At 39.1% G+C, this 19,046-nt stretch overlaps 1 protein-coding gene across 1 annotated transcript in view; it reads left to right on the top strand.

Moving 5' to 3' along the window:
• The window catches only part of lcor (ligand dependent nuclear receptor corepressor), an 84,470-nt gene that overhangs the window by 44,500 nt on the left and 20,924 nt on the right, over positions 1 to 19,046 (top strand). The window contains exons 2-5 of the mRNA XM_072383613.1: positions 754 to 819; positions 7,069 to 7,148; positions 12,627 to 12,759; positions 18,275 to 18,745. Of these exons, the coding sequence (XP_072239714.1) occupies positions 754 to 819; positions 7,069 to 7,148; positions 12,627 to 12,759; positions 18,275 to 18,745 (750 nt within the window). The remainder of the gene's footprint in view (positions 1 to 753; positions 820 to 7,068; positions 7,149 to 12,626; positions 12,760 to 18,274; positions 18,746 to 19,046) is intronic.

Here is a 19,046-nt window from a genome sequence, read left to right as displayed (position 1 = left end):
TGGAGGATGGGGGTGGAGAGGTGGAAAAGGGGGAGGGGGATCAGGTTGGAAATTTCAATATGTATTTCTGTTTCTCTGTATGTTGTTGCCAAGCAACAATAGACTGCAGGTATTTACAGTTAATAAAAAAGTGAGTGACATTAGCTCGGTGTATTAAAGGTAAAGCGCTCATTTGCCTTCAGAGCTTGGAAGAAAGACAAGTATAGAAGTGTGTTAGTGTGTGTACGAGTCTTTTGTGTAAATTGCGTGTATGTGAACAATAAGTGTGAAATGAGTGTTGTCTTTTGTAGATTTTTTGGTGCGTTTCTTTTTGTGTGTCTGACCAAAATGTCTTTGTTTATTTTTTCATATGTGAGTGTGTGTGTGTGTGTTTCCTGAAAAGAGCTTCCACATCATTGTCTGAACAAAGGCACATTTGCATGTGTGTCTACACAAAATAAGGACATTTATTTTAGTGTCTGTTTGCTTCCGTCTCCTTATTTTAAACAGGACTTAAGATCACAAACTGTTTAGTGGAACCATTCTTTTTTTCTTTTTTGCTACTTTTGGGACTGTGAAAGCAATGCATGAGCAAAAACATGTGCCACTTGGTTGTCACATTCCACTGAAAAATGGTTGAAATGATGTCCTCGTGCAAATGTTGCATTGTTTGCTACTTTATTCTGGGTGACAATATTTTAGTTGCTGTCATTTGTTGTTTTGATTATAAAAATGCCAGCTGATATTAAAATCCAATCTCTCCTTTTTTCACAGGCTTTGAAAGCATCTTGGAGGGCTTGTTTGGGCCGGGACTAATCAAGAATATCACTCTTTTCCAAGGTATGTCTGCATAAACACACAAACAAACAAATATGCATTTGCAAACAACTGTGTACAAGAAGAACAGCCTAAGTCTGAGTGAAGAGGACACATTTCTGTGAAAAAAAAAGTAATCTAGTCAAACAAGCAGTAATGGCTTCACATCAGTAACTTCTTCAAGTCGTTTCCATCTAGTTGTTGTATGGATAGACTTTTATACTTTTGTGTTTAACAAAAATAAAACATGCACACAGAAAGAGCTCTCTGGGTTAAGCTTTGTATTCAGACAGTATGTATGTTCAGGAACACAGAGCAAACCGTCTTCTCCCAAGTGATCTATCTCAAACACATTTATTGCCATGCCAATAGAATCAACACTGCTAGAAAAACACTTTAACTGCAAGACATTCTGATTACTTCATACAATAGCCATCTTTAATCTATCCTGATCTGGGTGTCACTAAACAGAGCTTTATATGGAGAAAACCAAGCAGCCTGGACCAGCTGAGCAGGGTAGTTTGTGACGATCTGTTTTTCTGATCTCTGCTGAGCAGAAAGAGTCTGATTCTTGATGAGCGGCTCAGTGTGGAAAGTGTCAGGATTCATTGTCAGAGCATGCTGAATGGAATGTTACCTCTAACAAATAGCTTTGTCTTTTTCAACATCAGCTAATTTTACAGATCTACATCACCCTCTAGATATTTATTTTATTAAGCTTCTGGTTGAAAAGTGGACTTGTGCGGACTTGTGTTTCTTCTTATGGATCTGGTTTTACTGTAACACGCTCACAGTGGAAGTGATCAGGGATGCATTCAGCACTCCTTCTGCGGAAAAATGGTCAGCACTCATATAATTTCTGCTATCATTAGTGTCTCCACTGTCCATGCAGGTAGTGGTCAGCAGTCTTAATCAGTCAAGTAAAGGATTCTTTCCTTAAACTCACCGTCCTTTTAGTGTTTCAAGAAATTGTTTTTCCTTACCGAACTGTGGTGGTAGTTTGACACAAACAGTAATACAGTAATGACTTTTAGTTGAAAAAAGCCTGAAATATGAAAAGATCCACTTAATTTGGCTAACAGTGCTTCACTTTTACTTGAAGATATTTGTACATTCTTGATTAGTTGTTGGACAGTAGACAGAGCTGAGGTGTCACCAGCATAATAAAAGCACCAGTGTGGGTGAAGTTGTTTGTCACAACGTCTTTGCTGTCCAAACAAATTCAGATGCCCAGGGAGCATAAAGCTGTCCTGTGTTTGCATCCAGTCATTTATTTATGTGCATTGTGTGCATCTTTATGTAATTCTGCAATTTTTAATGCACAAGGAAACTCTAATTTGTGTTATTTAGTCAGCCAAAGCTCATAAAGCTTCAAAACTAAACAGCTTCCCACAGTGAGTGGTGCAAATCAAATATGGATCTGATTTGCACCACTAAACACCCAGCTTCCTCCTGCTCTGTCTCCCTCTCTCAGAAACAAGGTCAACATGGCGTCCCAGAGTCATGTGACCCATCCCCCACCAACTTAAGGCATTTTTAGAATATTTCGGGCATGTCATTTTTACTCATGCATTACACTTTGCTCATAGCCTACACACACATAACCACACAAGTAAAGCTGGCGCATGCTCACTCAGGGCGGCAGTGAAAGCTCACTCACACACATTCTCATCACATTCTCAACATCCAGCAACAGAAAACCAACATTTTGTGACCTAAAAAAAAAACATGTCATCTTGATATCAGACTCTCTGGATGTCCACAATAAAACAGAAAAAAAATCATCAAACAACATGACGGGCCCAAGTATATATGCATACACACTCCTGAGGAATTGGATACACACACACACCTGAAGAGGGATATTTTGTATTATTTTTCTCCTGCTCTGATCTAGCCTGTTTACAGTCCTATTTCTTAAAAAAGATACTTCATACTTTCATACTTCTCTCAGATGAGCTTTCCTTCTCTTGGTAATGCGAAAGATGACATCTATACAGAAATGAGTGAGGAAGTGATGCTCATTCACAAAAAACATATGCATTTAAACAACTACAGCGATATGTAAACACTGTCATTATTTTCTCCATGTTGGCAAACACACACTCACACACACACCCATATCCATATTGACCGCTGTGAGGATGGGGGGTCATGCTAGCAGTGGGACTGGAGCTAATTGGTGCCTTCCCAGGGATATTGTAAGTGGCACAACCACAGGGTTCAAGAACAGCTCACCTGTGACCTTTTCACTACTGCAGCTGATAGAGACAGAACAAGGAGAGGAGAGAGCAGTAACTAAATCCGCTGCTTGTCTCACAGGAAACTGAGAGGAAACTGGACTGTAATTGAAACAGATCTTGTTTTAAACTGCAGATCATGTCAGTCTTCTTCAAGGAGGTGTTTTTTGTTCCCCAGAAAGCAACAAAAGGGTCTTATCCTCACATTTTCTGCTGCCCTCTAGTGGTTTAGTTTCCCACATTTTTGCAGCGATGAAGACGTACTGTGGGTGTGGTCAGGGTGTGGTAAAACAGAATCACAGTTTTGACTGTGTGGTGACTGTAATGCAGGACGTTGCAGACAGTCATATTCTTTGATAGAATCAACTTGCAGGATTTTTAAATTTCCATGGGCTGGGTTATCGGTCAACTTCATGTGATGGAGTGAGTCACCATCATGTGAGAAGTTCAATGTCTTCTCACAGGAAGTGAGGAAACTGGCTCACCTCAACAGTATTGGAAATGTTACTAAATTAATTGTAGAGGGAACAAATTAAGATTTTCTTAGAAATTAGTGGAAAATAATGGAACAGGAAAACATGCAAAACAGGCATTAAGACATACAGAAACTGTTAGTGCAGGATTGAAATAAGAGTCAGAATAGTAGTTCATTGCAGATGTTGTATTGGTATGTATGCACAGTGACTAAGAAGACATGGCTGGAACGAACTATTCAACATATATATATGTATATGAAAGGGTCTGAGTCTAGATTTGTTATCCATATCACAAGTTTCTATTAACAACATATTGGCTGATTTTGCCAAATAAGAGCTTATGTTGTATTTTGCTTGTAAATTTAGGAGAGAATTCTGGAAACAGTGAGAAGAACCAAACCAAATTCATCCCAGGGGAAATAGTGACGTATTAAACGTGTTGAGAAACAAAAAAATGAGACAAAGTTTGAATTATTTTCAGTTACCTGGTCTTCCAACATGAGCAAGCAGTTTAAGCCAAACATCTTGCAGCTGCATTTTTTTTACAGACTTTGAAATAACATTAATAAAACAGCAATTGAAATCCCATTTTGCTATCCTCCAGGCTGGTGATGCACTTTCACCTCAGCCTCAACTAGTTTTCTTAGCAGCTGAATATGTGATATTTTTGAGATTTGAAGTCTTCATCTGACATGTACTGTATGTTCAAGGATATTGTGACCGTATTGATTTTGCTCTTGTGTTACCATGTTCTTTGTCTTCCTGTCTGCTTACGATTTCCTCCTTCTTTGTGTAACTCATTCCTTTCCTTCTATCCTCAGTCTCCCTCTCTAACTGCTACTCTCTAACTCTGTGCGTATGTCTCTGTCTCCCTACTGATGTGGTATCAGCGTGAACAGGGGCTTTTTTACCACAAGTGGTACACCATGGCAACATCTCCGCTGCAATATCCAATACCAATATCCTCTCTTTCTCAGATCAAAAGTTGCTTTGTTGGTAAAATGCATTTGCATCTGAGGAGTAAAGACTTGTTGTGTAACTACCCAATAATGAAAAGAAATGATTCTCAGTGCACATGAACTGAGAGTTTATATCTAGAAATTGATCATAAGGCCACAAGCAGAGGATATTGATATCATAAACAATTTATCTGTAATTATTGCTGGGAAAATTGGTTGTTTTTAAGGAACTGCCATGCTTTTTCAAATGTTCTGACTTTGTATGCTGTTAAGATATTAGAGGCATATAAAAGTTTCATTGTTATACATGGTCAAAATTCCAAAACTACAAGTGAATGAACATTAGAATTGTAACTGCAAGCTTCAGGCTCTGTTTGTGCCTCCAGCTGACATCAGATTGTTGTTGTCTGAAATAAATGTGACCTGTCAGAACAGAGTGGGGTCTTTAGGTGGCACGGGCTAAAACAGCTTTCTTCAGGCAGACGCTACACTGAAGGAGCTTCATAGGATGAACAAGAATTTGTGCTTGCTTGCCTGGACACATAATGTCTGCAATACAATGTAGACTTTTGGTTTTGGAAGTTGAATGGATGCAGTTTTGGTCACTATTAAAGAAGTTATTTATAAAGAGAATGGACACATTTTCAATTTAGCATAGAATCGAAAGCACATTGTTAGACCGAGGTTACGCCTATTTCTGCCATCAGAACTGCCATATTACTTTGTGGTATATCACAGCAAAGATTCAGAAAAAGCACTGGAAACCTAACTGAGTTTTAGATCCCTATCTAGAGCACGCTACATTACTCTGTTTGAACAGTTGGCTGACACTGTTCAAAAAAGTCATATTTCCTCAGGTTTTCCAGTGCTTCATAGACTTAAATGAATAACAGCTTTGGTGTATTCCCTTTTAAGGACATCATCTTGTTGCGCTCCTCTCCTCTGCTGTGGACATGTCTTATCTGCTATCTATCTGTCATTTTTGGGGTGGCTGTAGCTCAAGAGTAACAGCAGTCATCTGTCAATTGGAAGGTCATTGGTTCAGTTCCTGGTTACTGATGATTTTGATTCAATTCAATTGAATTTTATTTATATAGCGCCAGATTACAACAATTGTCATCTCAAGGCACTTCAGTAATATAGTCCAATTCAAGCCAATTGGAATTCAATTCATTGTAATCATAATCCAATTAATTCATATAGAGCCAATTCAAAAAATAATATCCTAACTAAGAAACCAACAGATTGCACCGAAAGTTGTCTTCAGTCCAATCTCCCGTCCTGAGCGTGCCTGAGGCGACTGTGGAAAGGAACGACTCCCTTTTAACGGGAAGAAACCTCTGGTAGAACCAGACTCAGGAAGGGTGGCCATCCGCCTCGACCAGCTGGGGTTTGAGAAGACAGAAAAGAGGGAAAAGAGGGGGGAAAAACACCATAACGCCATTCAAAGGATATCTGTTGGAACAGGGAAACACAAGTTAATAACCACAATAATGTCACATGTACATAAAATCAATTGTGAAATTAAACAGGGGGAAAAAGAGAGCAAAGTGAGGAAAGGTGTGACAGATGAGGTCCCCCAGCAGTCTAAGCCTATAGCAGCTTTACTATGGGATGTTTCAGGATTACCTGAGCCATCCCTAACTATAAGCTTTATCAAAAAAGGAAAGTTTTAAGCCTAATCTTAAAAGTGGAAAGGGTGTCTGCTTCCCGGACATTTACTGGCAGCTTATTCCACAAGAGAGGGGCCTGATAACTGAAGGCTCTGCCTCCCATTCCCGGTGCCCCATGTTACGCTGAGAACAGAGGTGAAACAGCAACTGTATTTTCAGCCTGAAAGACTGGACAAGCCCAGAAAGCATAGAAATGCAAACATTTAATTTGAATAGAGTTTGTATGGCGAATAACATTCACAATCATGACAGCCTTAATTATTTGCTCGTTCCGCCGTATTCCAAAGGTGCTCCGTGGGATTAGGATCAGAATGAGGAGGACTTGTGGATGCAGTGGAGTCTTACTCATGTTCACGATATGACTGCTGTGACATGGCACATTATATTGCTGAATGTAGCCATTGCAGAATGGGTGCATTGTGGTCATAAACGATGAAGATGGGGTGTGCCAAAAATAACATCTCCCACACCGTGACACCACCACTCAAGCCAGAATTTTTGCTACAAGGCAGGAATAATCCACACATTTTCATGTTGCGTACGCCAAGTTCTGACCCCACCATCTGGATGTGCTGTGAGCTGACAGGAGTGACATCCAGTTTGATCTTCTGCTGCTGTCTTCCATCTGCTTCAAGGTTAAATGTGCATCCAGAGATCCTCTTGCATACCTTGTTTGTGGTGAATGGGTATTTGGGTCACTGTTGCCTCTTTTTAAACTGGAATCATTTTTACCATCCTGCTCTGACCTCGACAGTCAAGATGGTCTTTTTACCCTGAGGACCTCCTCCTCCGGAACAGGTCCTTCTGTTTTTTATCTGTGAACCATGGCTGGTTCAACTCAAAAGATTAAAAAAGATAAAAGTGTGAGTACAGTTGAAGCTCATCTTTATTTAACCTGGAGCTTTCTGTCTTCTGTCTGATCCAGACTGTGAGCCAGAGGAAGTGTCTGATTGGTCCTTTGATGGAAACTGTCTGTTCTGCTGCTTAAGGCGTGAGAAAAACAAGGTAAGAAACATCACAACATTTTGATTTATTTGTCAGATTTAACCCTATTTTTGTATAATGTCTAAAACTGTCAGAAACTATAACGTGTTAACACTCGTCGAACAAGGTAAAAGTTCTGAGTTCAGACTAATCAGGGCTGGAGTGTGGAGCATCTCCCCTGGTGGTCAAACAGGTTTTTCACAACCCAAAAAAAATACATATTATTGTATGTATTAGCAACACCTCAGTCGGTCTGTTTTTAAAACTATGGTGTGGTGGGTTTTGGCTTCACAAGTGAGACCACAACATAATTTAAACAAGAAAGAGCACATATCAATTTACACCACAAAAGCACTGATCAAATACATCTGGTGTAGTTTTTAGCAATCTTCCTGGGACATGCTGAAAGCGTTCCAGTGAAATCATAACTTTACATTGGTGTGTAGGCACACAGAATAAAGATAAAGATATCTGGTCATCTTGAACCTCACTTCAGTTTTTAACTGCTTCCAGTTTTAATGCTAAAATAATATCATCTGACACGAACTGATGTCATGCACTTACTCATCTCTCAGTGAGGTGTAAAGTGCAAACTTTTGAAAATGTCAAATATCTATCTGAAAAGTTCTTCATAAAGTATAATAACAGAAAAAAAACACCAAGATCGTCTTTGTAGCGCAGGAAGAAGAGTGATCACCCTTTATTTGGAGGGTCACGTGTCCTTGTTTCCTGGGGCAAGATACTGAACCCCGAATGTGTTCCACATTTGAAAGTCACTTTGCATAAAATCTCTACAAATAAAATGGAGTGTAATGTCATTATTCATAGCTAAGTGTACACACCTGCCAAAAGAAAAATTTGAATCATGAATTCATCATATCTCATAATAAAATCAATCACTACATGAAGAAATCAGTTAATTTAATTTATTTATAGGAGCCAATACACCAGAAACATAATTTGAAAGTAATTTACAATGAAAGTAAATATGCTCATCACAATCCAATCAGCTTCACCACCATTTTAACAGTTTAATGGTTAATGTGTTCTGAAATTTGATCTCTTTTGGTGTTGTGGAATTTGAGACCACACCTGGCTTCACTGGGAGTTTGTTAGATTGCATAAATACAGGTGTGTTTTCCATCAGTTAAACATTTGACCTGATGAAGGTTCAAGTTGGCTCAGTTAATAAATCATCTGTAATTGTGGCCAACCCCTCTTTTCTCCCTTGGAAGCTGTTTTATTAGCCCTGCACCAATATCTGTTTGATGTGCATATACCTACTTTCTCTTTTCACCAGTTTAACCAAAAGTAACCTTTTTAAATCACTCATGCATTATTAACCATTTTTATACATGAGCTCTACAGCATTTGGAAGATACTTGTATCCAAGGCTTACAATAAAACTCTTAATATGAGCAGAACATGCATTAAGTATTAAACTTAAAAAACTTGTGAAGTGTGTTCACTGCCCTTGTTATCCATGCTGATTAGTTTGAAAATAAGAGATGTGGGGATGCATCATTGAAATGTTGCACAGATGTTCAAAAATATTGCAGTTGAAGGTGTGAATCTCTGTCCATCAGATCTTCATAAGCGAGTTTAAGCCTCATGCATTTTTTATGCTACAATTTTTAAGCTTCTATTCAAATGGTCGCACTGCTGCAGCTGCAGTACTTGTTTTTCTTTGTGTTCTTCAAGCATTGTTGACTCAGTTTAGTTCATTAAAGCAATGTGGCATAACGATTTGGAGGTGAGTGCATGTAGTTGTGTGTGTGTGTGTGTGCGTGTGTGTGTGTGTGTGTGTGTGTGTGTGTGTGTGTGTGGTGGATAATATTGTGCAAGGAGGATGGTGACATGAGTCTAAACTAGTGAGACTCAGCAGCACAGTAAGCAGAGCCCTCTCAGAATTTCTCTGGGCCAAAAGGAGTTCAGAGCAGAATGGTAAAGACTTTACTGAACTGACTTCTGTTTAATACACAAATGCATATACTGATGCATGACCATTTTAGTGCTTATTCTGCTGTACAAGAAGTTTGTATGGAGCCATAGTTTAATGTAGAATCACCCACTGAAAAGACCAAAATGAGCGAAGATGTTGGGGGAGCTCAATGGTCCTGGTATGATTCTAGACAGGCTTCCTTATTATATGTCAACCACTTGCTATCACCATAGTAACAACTGTAAAAACCATGTGTGGATTAAGAGGTTCATTCATTCAGTCAAAGCTCATGAGCTTCAAGAAGCTGAAATAAATCAAATAAAAGATAGAATTCATGATGTTGTGTTTCTTTTTTTAAATATTTTTAAATGCTCAAATTTCAATAAAGGTAGTTGATAGAAACAGCAGTGAATGTCTTAAAATTGGTCATTTGATGGAAAGACAGCAATAAGCTCAGCTGCTATTAGTCCAGAATTTACTCTGATATGCTGCTGATAAAACTCAAGTTGACACAGAACTACTAATCAGCCAACAGACCCTAGGATGTGGGAAAGGTCCCTGCGTTGGCTGCATGTCTGCAGTGGTGGCATTTTTGTCAGTGTGTCTGCTGTGAAATGCTGTATTTTTAGTCAGGGAAGTTTGATAAGACTGCAGACAAAGTGCATATATATATAAGGTTCCAGTAGAGGTGTGTGTAGAATTCCCTCCGTTAGCTCTCCTATAGCCGCAAGTAGCCACATAACAGCAGCTATGAGCTAACAGAGCTATAGCACACGTTCGTTCATTCATTCTTCTTAAAGTATTGGTGAAATAAAGACGGATAATGCCTTATCTAGAGGCTGCATCGTCCCTGCCCCATTCACTCCATTATATGGATATACACCAATCGTGAGTTACATAAATATCTTCCGAAGGACGCTGACTTTTGCCAAACTGTTCTCTGTGAGTAGATAAACGTGTTTCATGCCAGAAATAAGGTCCAGGTGTTCCCCTGGAGTTCCCCTTTAACAGGCACCAGGTCCTTAGCAATGTAGTGCGTGATGGCAGTCATTATTTCGCGGTGTCTTCTGCTGCTTCTCTCATATGGAGTTACACTGGCAAATGATGCTGTAATTGTAGTCTGTTTTTTGCCATGCACTTCTCGTGCAAATGTCTGTGGTGATTTTTCAAGCGCCGGTATAATTTTTTTTGTGTTTCCACTAGATGTGGCAACTTTAGCGCGACAGGTTTTGCACCGTACCTGTTTCTAGTGCTCGTCTGCAGCCTTGTATCCGAAATACTCCCAAATTACAGCTGTGCTGTTTTTATGGGGGAATAAAGCCCTTAACTTTGCTTGTGGTTCCACTGAAGTCATTTCAAAATACGTTAGTATATACGTAGTGAATACGTAGTAATGGACTGGATAGTGTAGTGGTATGATTGCCACCTTTCATGTGGGAGATCTGGGTTCAAATCCCCTGCATGAAAGGTACTGTCTCCAGTAGGGGTCCTTAGGCAAGACCCCCCTACCCTACCTGTCTATCTGTAAGTTGCTTTGGATAAAAGTGTATTGAAAACAATACTGATTGGTTAGTGTGACCAGTCCATGAGTAGCATGTCGCTTCTGATTGGTGAGCTTTGCAAGATGGGAGATGATGGGATGAATCCTCTCTCTGTCTGTCTAAAATAGATCCACAACAGACCCTGGGTCAGCAGCACTTTAAAAAAAATAAATAAATTGCAGCTTTCGTGATCATGCAATTTCGATCAAAAAACGATAAATTGTTCAGCCCTAGCTCAGGCAATAGAAGGGTGGTTCCATCCCTAGCTTTCTTAGTCCATATGTTAAAGTGTCCAAGATAATGAACCCCAGTTTGTACTGATGCATGACTGGGTAATATGAAACACTTTAAATGGTCAACATAATCATAGTCATGCAGTCCATGTACCATTTCACTTTTTTTTTAAAATCTTGAAGTTGAAGTTGTTTTGAGGTGTTCTTTGTTTTTGGTTCTGATTGAATGTGGGTTAGTGGGTGGGTGATTTGGTTGAGCGAATGTTTGCTATCAACATCTGTTTTAACATGAATGTAAGTTCCTGAAACAAAGGTATGAACGAGCGAACAAGTAAGGGAAGGAACTTAGGAGGGGGCATCCTTCCCCCAGTCATTGATTGTTGCTTGTATTCTTTGACTTGACCCCAGTGGAGCTCCAAGGTCAGCCATCTGTCTCCTCTAAACACCCAGCTTCACTCTTCACATCCGCCCTCCTCCATCAAGCTCCATCTGTCTCTCTGTTGCCCTTTTCCGTCTCTCTACTCCTGCTTGTAAAGTCACGCTAACAGTGGTAGTGATGCCAGAACCTGATAAGAGCCAAACTGAACATCGGCTACACAAATCTAAATCAATGAGTGGAGAAAATCTGAAACAAAGGCCAGCGGGGACTTTTTACAGATTTTTTTTCAGAAGAATTTTTCGAATTTTTATGCATTTATGCATTTTGTTAAGGTTTTGAATGCTCTCTCTGTTTCACCATTACTGCACTCTGCTGATTTGTGAAATGCCAGAGGGCCTTCAGGGGGCGGGACCACTGGTCATTGATCTAAATCCATGCAAACCGCTGGCAGAGAGAAGGTTGCTGGGTAAAAAAAAAGAAAGGAAGGGGAGGAGAAAGCTTTAAAAACAAACTAATCTTTTCTGCCCTGCCTCTTACTAATGATGCTAACAGACACATACTGTACAGTCAAACTCCCTTTTTACAGTTGAAGAAAAAGTGGCAATGCACTCATTACAGCCAACACATGTCCTGGTAATTGCTTCCTCCATTCACCACATTTCACTGTGGTTTGTTTGATTAAACAGCTTCAGGAACATTTTCTCAGCAGAGAAGGAAGCTGTCCCACTGTAGAACCGCCTCTCACTGTTTTGACATTTCGTTTGTCATTGACCATTGCATGAGACTTCAGAAACACTTTTTGCCTGACCCAAAATAGCAAAACAAGTTTAAGACTGATTGGTATAAAGCTCACAGATCAATTACGACCATTAATATGGAAATGAAAACACCATTATAAGGCTCTTGGCTTGTCAGTTAAATAAGATGGGTTTAGATTGTCATTCAGACAAAATAAGACAATTATGACTGTGAATAAAACAGAAATAATTCTTAAACCAGACAGCCTTCTTTATAATTATTGCCAAGATAAATACAAGACAGTGCCTATTTTGGCACAGGAATGCCCTGGAATCCCCTAGGAGGAGGTAGAGGGTGTCCTTAGGGAGAGGGATGTCTGTTCCTCCCCGGGATCTGTTGAATCTGCGACTTGACCTCGGATATGTGTAAGATGTTTATTAAGATAATAGATGGATGGATGGATGATCATTTTCAAGTCACAGAATGGACAGCACTCAGAGTACCTGCAGCATCTTCTGTGGACTCACAGAACAACAGAACGATGGACATCGTTCAACAGTCATGAAAAATAACCAGTTATGCTACATATTGTGTGATGCTTTTGTGAGGGTAATACTTTTGACACAGTACATCTTTTCTCAATCATTTGTCTGTGTGTGTGTGCAGGAGCACAGCTTGGAAACCAGTGGAGGCAGCCACGTGCTGTCGGAGTTTGAGGACTTTAAACAGGAGCAGTCTCGGATCAGCCGGCTGGAGAGACAGGCCCAAGACTTCCTCAATGCTGTGTTCCACAGAAAAGGTGACTTAAACACTCCTCATTAATCACTTCAAGTAATATCACAGAATTTTCAGAAAAGGTAGCTCAAAAGGTTTTGTTGAGAATACAAGTCAAGAATTTATAATGGAGTTAAGGAAGTTACTTGATTTCAAAAATTTTCTTCCAAAATTGAAAAAAGTGAAAACTTTGCTTGCTTCTAAAAACAAACAAAAAACCACAACTGAATCTTTCATGTATGACCATGTAACATTTTTTCATCTGGTTACTCACTGTAGGAACAAAGTTAGCTGCTTTATACACAATTCTTGGCTTTCGTAAAATATATTTCACTAAAGGACAGAGGTTTGTGTCATAGCTTATTATGACAGTTTGCACCACTGGGAAAAATGGGCAAGAGATCAGATTACACATTAATTAAGTCTAGGAATGCAGCCACAGTTTTTAGTCACAGATTAGTCATCGGTGTACTGGTCAGAGCTGGGCTGTACTTCTGTGAGACATCATAAAGTCTTACATCACTTTTGGCTGACTTGATCACTAGTTGACTGTAGATTTTTTCATATTTAATAAAATGATTAAATAATGATTGCAGTGTTGTCCAAATTCAAACTGCATCCTAGTTGTTGCAAACGTCAAACAAATGATGGCACTGACTCCCAATCAGATCATTTAGGATTTGTTTAACATAATAAATGTTTTTTTTGTCAAAGTTGCACATAGGCCACTAAAATGGACATTAAAGCATCACGTTTTCTGTTTCTGTTCCTCAGACGCACAATGTCCATTCCATGTGACATTTCAGTAACTCTTTAAGAAAATTGGTGTTGGGAAACACTTGGGACACTTGGGAAAAAAATCCTGACTGAGGCTTGCATAATTTGTGCATGAAAGCTCAACATGCTGTGCACTATGTATCATTTGCTCCGTTTCTTTCATACTCCTCCATTCTTGATCCAGGTTGCACTTTTCATTACAGCTCATTAACACGATGGTAATAGTGAAGTGATGATGTGAAAAAAAGTATTAGAAATATCATGTATTATAGCAGAAATAGTGCTATGCTGTAACCAAATGGTTTCACCTTGTATTTGAATTTCTTTCCTCATAATCACTGTATTGTAACTTCAACTTTTTGATCAATATGACCCCAGTGTACCCATTCTAACTGCTTGGCTAATACCTGGTTATTACTTTGGTAACTACATGATAATTAGATAATCATCTTTATTATCAAACTTTTACCACACCATTGCCAACAAAAATTGTCCAAAATAAGTAAGTTTAGTTGTTCCCTGAAAAGGGGTCATAGCTCAAACTTCATTAAACAAGGAACAAAATAGATCTCTGATATTTTAAAAAGTGAAATATTCTCTCTCTGTGTTTTTGGGAGATGACTCAGACCAAACATCAGACTTTTCACAGATCATGAAGTAAATCTGATTCATGACTCTTTTTTTAGACAAAAGTCTCCGTACTTCAGTCTTAACTATGACATTAAATGTTGCAGTGTGATACAGTCATCTTTTTGGGAAGCAACTGAGTCTGAGAGATTATTTTATTTGCTCCTGCGGGATGACCTGGACCCTCTCCACCCAATTGTGAGTTCCACCCAAGCTGGCCAATCACAACCATTGAACTAATTAGCTGAAGGTCTGAGAGGAGCACTGTTCAGTGTTTCATCACATCTTTAGTTGTTCTTATTAGTGTTGGTCAGGTGTTTTACACGGGTTAATATTTGCTTAGTTGTCTTTGAATAAAGTCATTTCTAGACTATATTTGGTAATTAATCTATCTTCTGTTGTATAGCTTCTGTTCACCAATCTATCTTTGTATAGCTTCTGTTCACCATTATCTGACAAATGTTAAGCTGTAGCTGCTCTGTCATCTCCTGTCAAAAGTTCAATTGCCACACAACCTTTGCCAGTGATGTTCAATTAGACTCTGCACTCACAGGGGCTCATCTAAATGGATTATTGTGACTTGTGCATTTGGACATCAAATCATATGAAAAAGAAAGTACATCCTCCTTCAACTCTAGCATTTTACATTTCAGGATATAAAAATCTGACGCTCACCAGATCTTAAAATGAGGTAAAATGTGTGAAAAAGAAAAGAATCAAGGTGTTGCAATGGTCCAATCAGAGTCCAGACCTCAGCCTGACTGAAATGCTGTGGTGGGACCTTAAGAGAGTTGTGCAGAAACCAATGAGCTGAAGCAACGTTGGAAAGAAAGTGGGCCAAGATTCCTCCACAACCATGAGAGAGACTGATAACGTCACACAGGAAACCATTACTGCAACTCACTGCTGCTGCAGGGTTTACCTCAAAGTGTGCCTTTAAGCCGTGAGTCTGTAGAAAAATATGTTATCTCGGATAATGACAATATAGAATCTTGATTATGAAGATGCTTCTACAAGCTGTTGGATAAGGGGGTTCACTTACTTTTCACACCCTGCCTCTGTATTTTGTCTCAGTTTTTGTTCAATAAATAATGACACAGTGTAATATGTCATGTTGTTGCTCATCTGAGGTTTGATTCACCTCATTTTAAGATCTGACTACATGTAACCTTACATTTGGGCTTCCATTCCTCAGTCGGGATTGAGAAATATTGTTACAGCAGCCGTGTCTGAATGCCTTTTAAACCAAGATTGTATCATGTCATATTTTGATCGCTCACCTCTGTTAAAACAAAGGTGAGCTTAGTCTGGCAGACAGAAGCAGTCACCCTCCAAAAAAGAATAAACAAATCTGCAAAATCCCTCTGATTTGTTGGCCAAAAGCAAGATCTCTTGTTTATTTCATTTAAAAAAACTGCAAACTGCTGCTGTGCTCTGGGGTTTTCCCGGGATGGCAACCTGCACCTGTCAAAATGGAGATGTATAATTAGGGCACATTTTCAGGTCACTAACCCACTCCCTGTGGTTTCTTAGCTTACAAAAGAAGAAAATCCTTTCTATGAAAATCAGCTGATTCTGTCACCTTGCTGGTGATCAGGAACAGGGTTTACCTAACACTGGCAACACATTATTAGCTAAAGGCTAATATGGTCAAACTGAAGAGTCAAGGGTGTTCTAGCAGATGAAGGTGAGCAGATACAGCCAGGAGAACACTGGAGATAGAGGTGCAACTAATTTGCATATATACAGATCCGACAAGGGTGTTGAGTTGCACCTAAGCCATTTCAAGGCTTTGAGGGATTATTTAGAAGTTTTTGAGGGAAAAAATCTAAAGATGTAATTTGGATGAACAAGGAAGAGTTTTTAAGGGATTTAATCACTGCCTGGAGGGAATTCAGTTGTTGCAAAGCAGCTAAAGGGCCCATTACAAACTGGAACAACTTAATGTTACAGTTTAAGCTTTTTCACGTCACATCAACAAGATCATTTTTGTAGAAGGGATTACACAGCATGATGCTCGGGTGAAGCACAGAAGTCCGATCACATTACCGAGGATATGTCACAACAATAAATGGCAATAACACCTGTGAGCAGGTCTGTGGTTCAGCTTTACAGCACCCACACATAAAGATGGAACATCATGCTTATCTGTGCTTAGCTGTAAAATAGCAGGTAGCTGCTAGATTTTGTTGAATTTGAGATTTTTCAGATTGATTGATCCGATCACCCTTTATCCTCTTTAATCACCACATGTGCTTATGTTCATATATATAGCAATATATGTACGTGCCAGATTGGTTTGTAAATCATCTTAGGATAAACTCTGGATATTGTTGTGTTTTTATTAGATATCAGTTACATGATTTTATACAGGAGGATTTTGATGAATTTTCCCGACATTCAGCAGAGCATATGACCGCACCCTTTGTCTCTTTTTCCTTTAGTTTTTTTTATCTTCGTGGTCTCTTTCAGTCTTTTGTTCTTCTCTGACTGTCAGTCGGCAGTTTCAGTAACAGTTTTGTTGTAACGACAGTTGTTCATTTTTACAGTGCTTTATGGTCATGAGTTATTTTTTAGAACTAAGTCAAACCAAAGACAGGAAAATTAAAGTGTCAGTTTTTGGTTGAAAAACATTTTCTCATGCAATCTTTAGTCAGAATGTAATATTAAAAAAAAAAAAAGCTCTATGAAACTATAAAAGACTTAAAATAATAAAACAACTTCTAAATAACGTATTGTTGCACAATTAAAACAGGAGGCATGCTGGCAGGGCATATGGCTGGAAAACAGCAGTATATACCTGCTCTAGATTCTGATACTTTAACTTTGCTCATTGGTCAGGATTATGAGTGATATATACTGAATGTGTGATTTTGGATTATGTCTGCACATCTTCAGGATTATGTTTTTGGACTAATGTATTATTTGAGGGTCTGATTCAAAAACATGCATGAAATTATCTCAATAAAGTAACTACTGGTTTTGAAAAGATAAGTGCATCTGAATTATGTGGGACAATGTCGGATTATCGCATTATCAAAGGAGTGTTGTCACTGTGGCTGTTTTGCTCAGTGTGAATTCACAGTGAGATCAATAGACCATGTTGGATGAGGGTTTGCTTTTTGTCACAGCGGGGAGTAACAGAAAGTTTGACACCTGCTTTTTTCCTCTTAATCCTCTTGTTGCACTTTAAATTAGTTCTTTTGTTTAGACTTTTTTGATTAATGATATTGTCAGAGAATTATTGAGATGATTTAATTGAATTATATTTAATGTGGTACAAACTGATATATTAATATCTTATAGCGCAAAACACTGTAATACAATATAGTGTATGGTACAGGTCTGTCATATTAGTGAAAATCACCACAATATTCTATTGTTAACTTCTCTTGAGTTCATTTATTGTAATAACTAAGGAATCTAAACTGCCCAGATTTACATTAGATTTATCTGTGGTGATGAGGCTGAAGGTCACAATTATGTTCTTTATCTTGTTCTTTCGGTTTTTGCTTTGGTTTGTCATTTAAAATTGAAAATTGACATTTTAAGGAGCTGTCATTACATTTCCTCAAACCACAAAGTTTTATGTTTCCAAATATTTTTTGACTAAAAGTACAAAGGTACTCAGTTTTAGTAAATAAAAGATGCAAATACTACAAGAAATTTCATTTGTGTAACAGTTAGTCAGCTGTTAAAAACTTATGACTCGTTTTTGATGAATCAGTTGTATTTTAGCAGTGCATTATGGTTTTGTAGATGTAAATGAGAGCACTAATGTGTCTGTCCACGTGTGTTTGTCCATGCAGATCATTTAAAAAATGTAATAGTTATAAGTGCACAGTAGAGAAAGAAATAATTCCTGTGAATTGAATGAGAATTAAAGGAGAGTCACAATCTGAAGATCAGCAGGCAATAATCTGTTGTATGTACTGATATCATGGAGCTTTCAACATGGTCAATAGGCAGGATTAAACGCAGCTTCCAAGTGATTTTTGGATTATTTCAGCATAGCATCAGGATTATGTTTTCAGGATGAAACGGTATAAATAAGCAGTGGAGCATGCCAACAACTAGACAAATTCCTCGAGAACGGGATGGTGATATATTTGCTCCTCTGTTTCCTCCCTCTCCAGACCTCCCAAGTTTCTCTGACCCCCACATTCCTCTAGTGGCTCGTGAGATCATGCAGCGAATGATCCGCCAGTTCGCTGCCGAATATACCTCAAAAACTACTCAGGACGACCCACCCCTACCCAACGGCACCATGAAGGACCAAAGCCTGCCGAGAGTGGCATCTGTGGCCCCGGCCCCAACCTCCCCTCCCAGGCCCACACCCAGTTCCCCTCCATCGTCAGCCTCCTCCTCTCCATCCCCAACCCCAGGACTGGGCCTTAGCCCCACCTCCGCTGCTCTTGCTTCTACACCTGCCTGCACCCAGAGCAGCAACGGAACAGAAGCCAGCAACGGTGGGGGAGGAGGAGCAGGTACAGCTGCTGCCTCTGCACAGAATCCTGTCCTCAGCAAGCTTCTCATGGCCGACCAGGACGGCCCGCTGGACCTGACAGTTAAAAAGAGCCAGGTGGATCCAGAGCCTTGCCAGCAGGGTGAGAGCAACAGCACACACACTTGTTTTTGAATCTTGTATTGACTATCATTAATTCATGAAAGGCTCACTCTAACCTAAATTTGAAAGTCTAAGCCAACCTTTGTTTTAAATGTAACTGTCTTGACAGAAAAACAGTTCGCCCGCTAAAGTGCATCAGTAATCTCTGTGACACCAATTTCTTGTACCAAGATAGGAACCCTTAACATAATATGTAAAAGGAAAGAAAATGTATCAAAGCAAATTTGAAAACCATTTCAAACCCTGATCCTGCATCATTGCATTTTTTATTTAAGTTACAC

This window comes from Leuresthes tenuis, unplaced genomic scaffold, assembly GCF_036924035.1.
Source record: "Leuresthes tenuis unplaced genomic scaffold, fLeuTen1.0.hap1 SCAF_4, whole genome shotgun sequence".
Lineage (NCBI taxonomy): Eukaryota > Metazoa > Chordata > Actinopteri > Atheriniformes > Atherinopsidae > Leuresthes > Leuresthes tenuis.
Note: the sequence above shows the minus strand (reverse complement) of the source record. Positions and strands in the feature narration are given on the sequence as shown.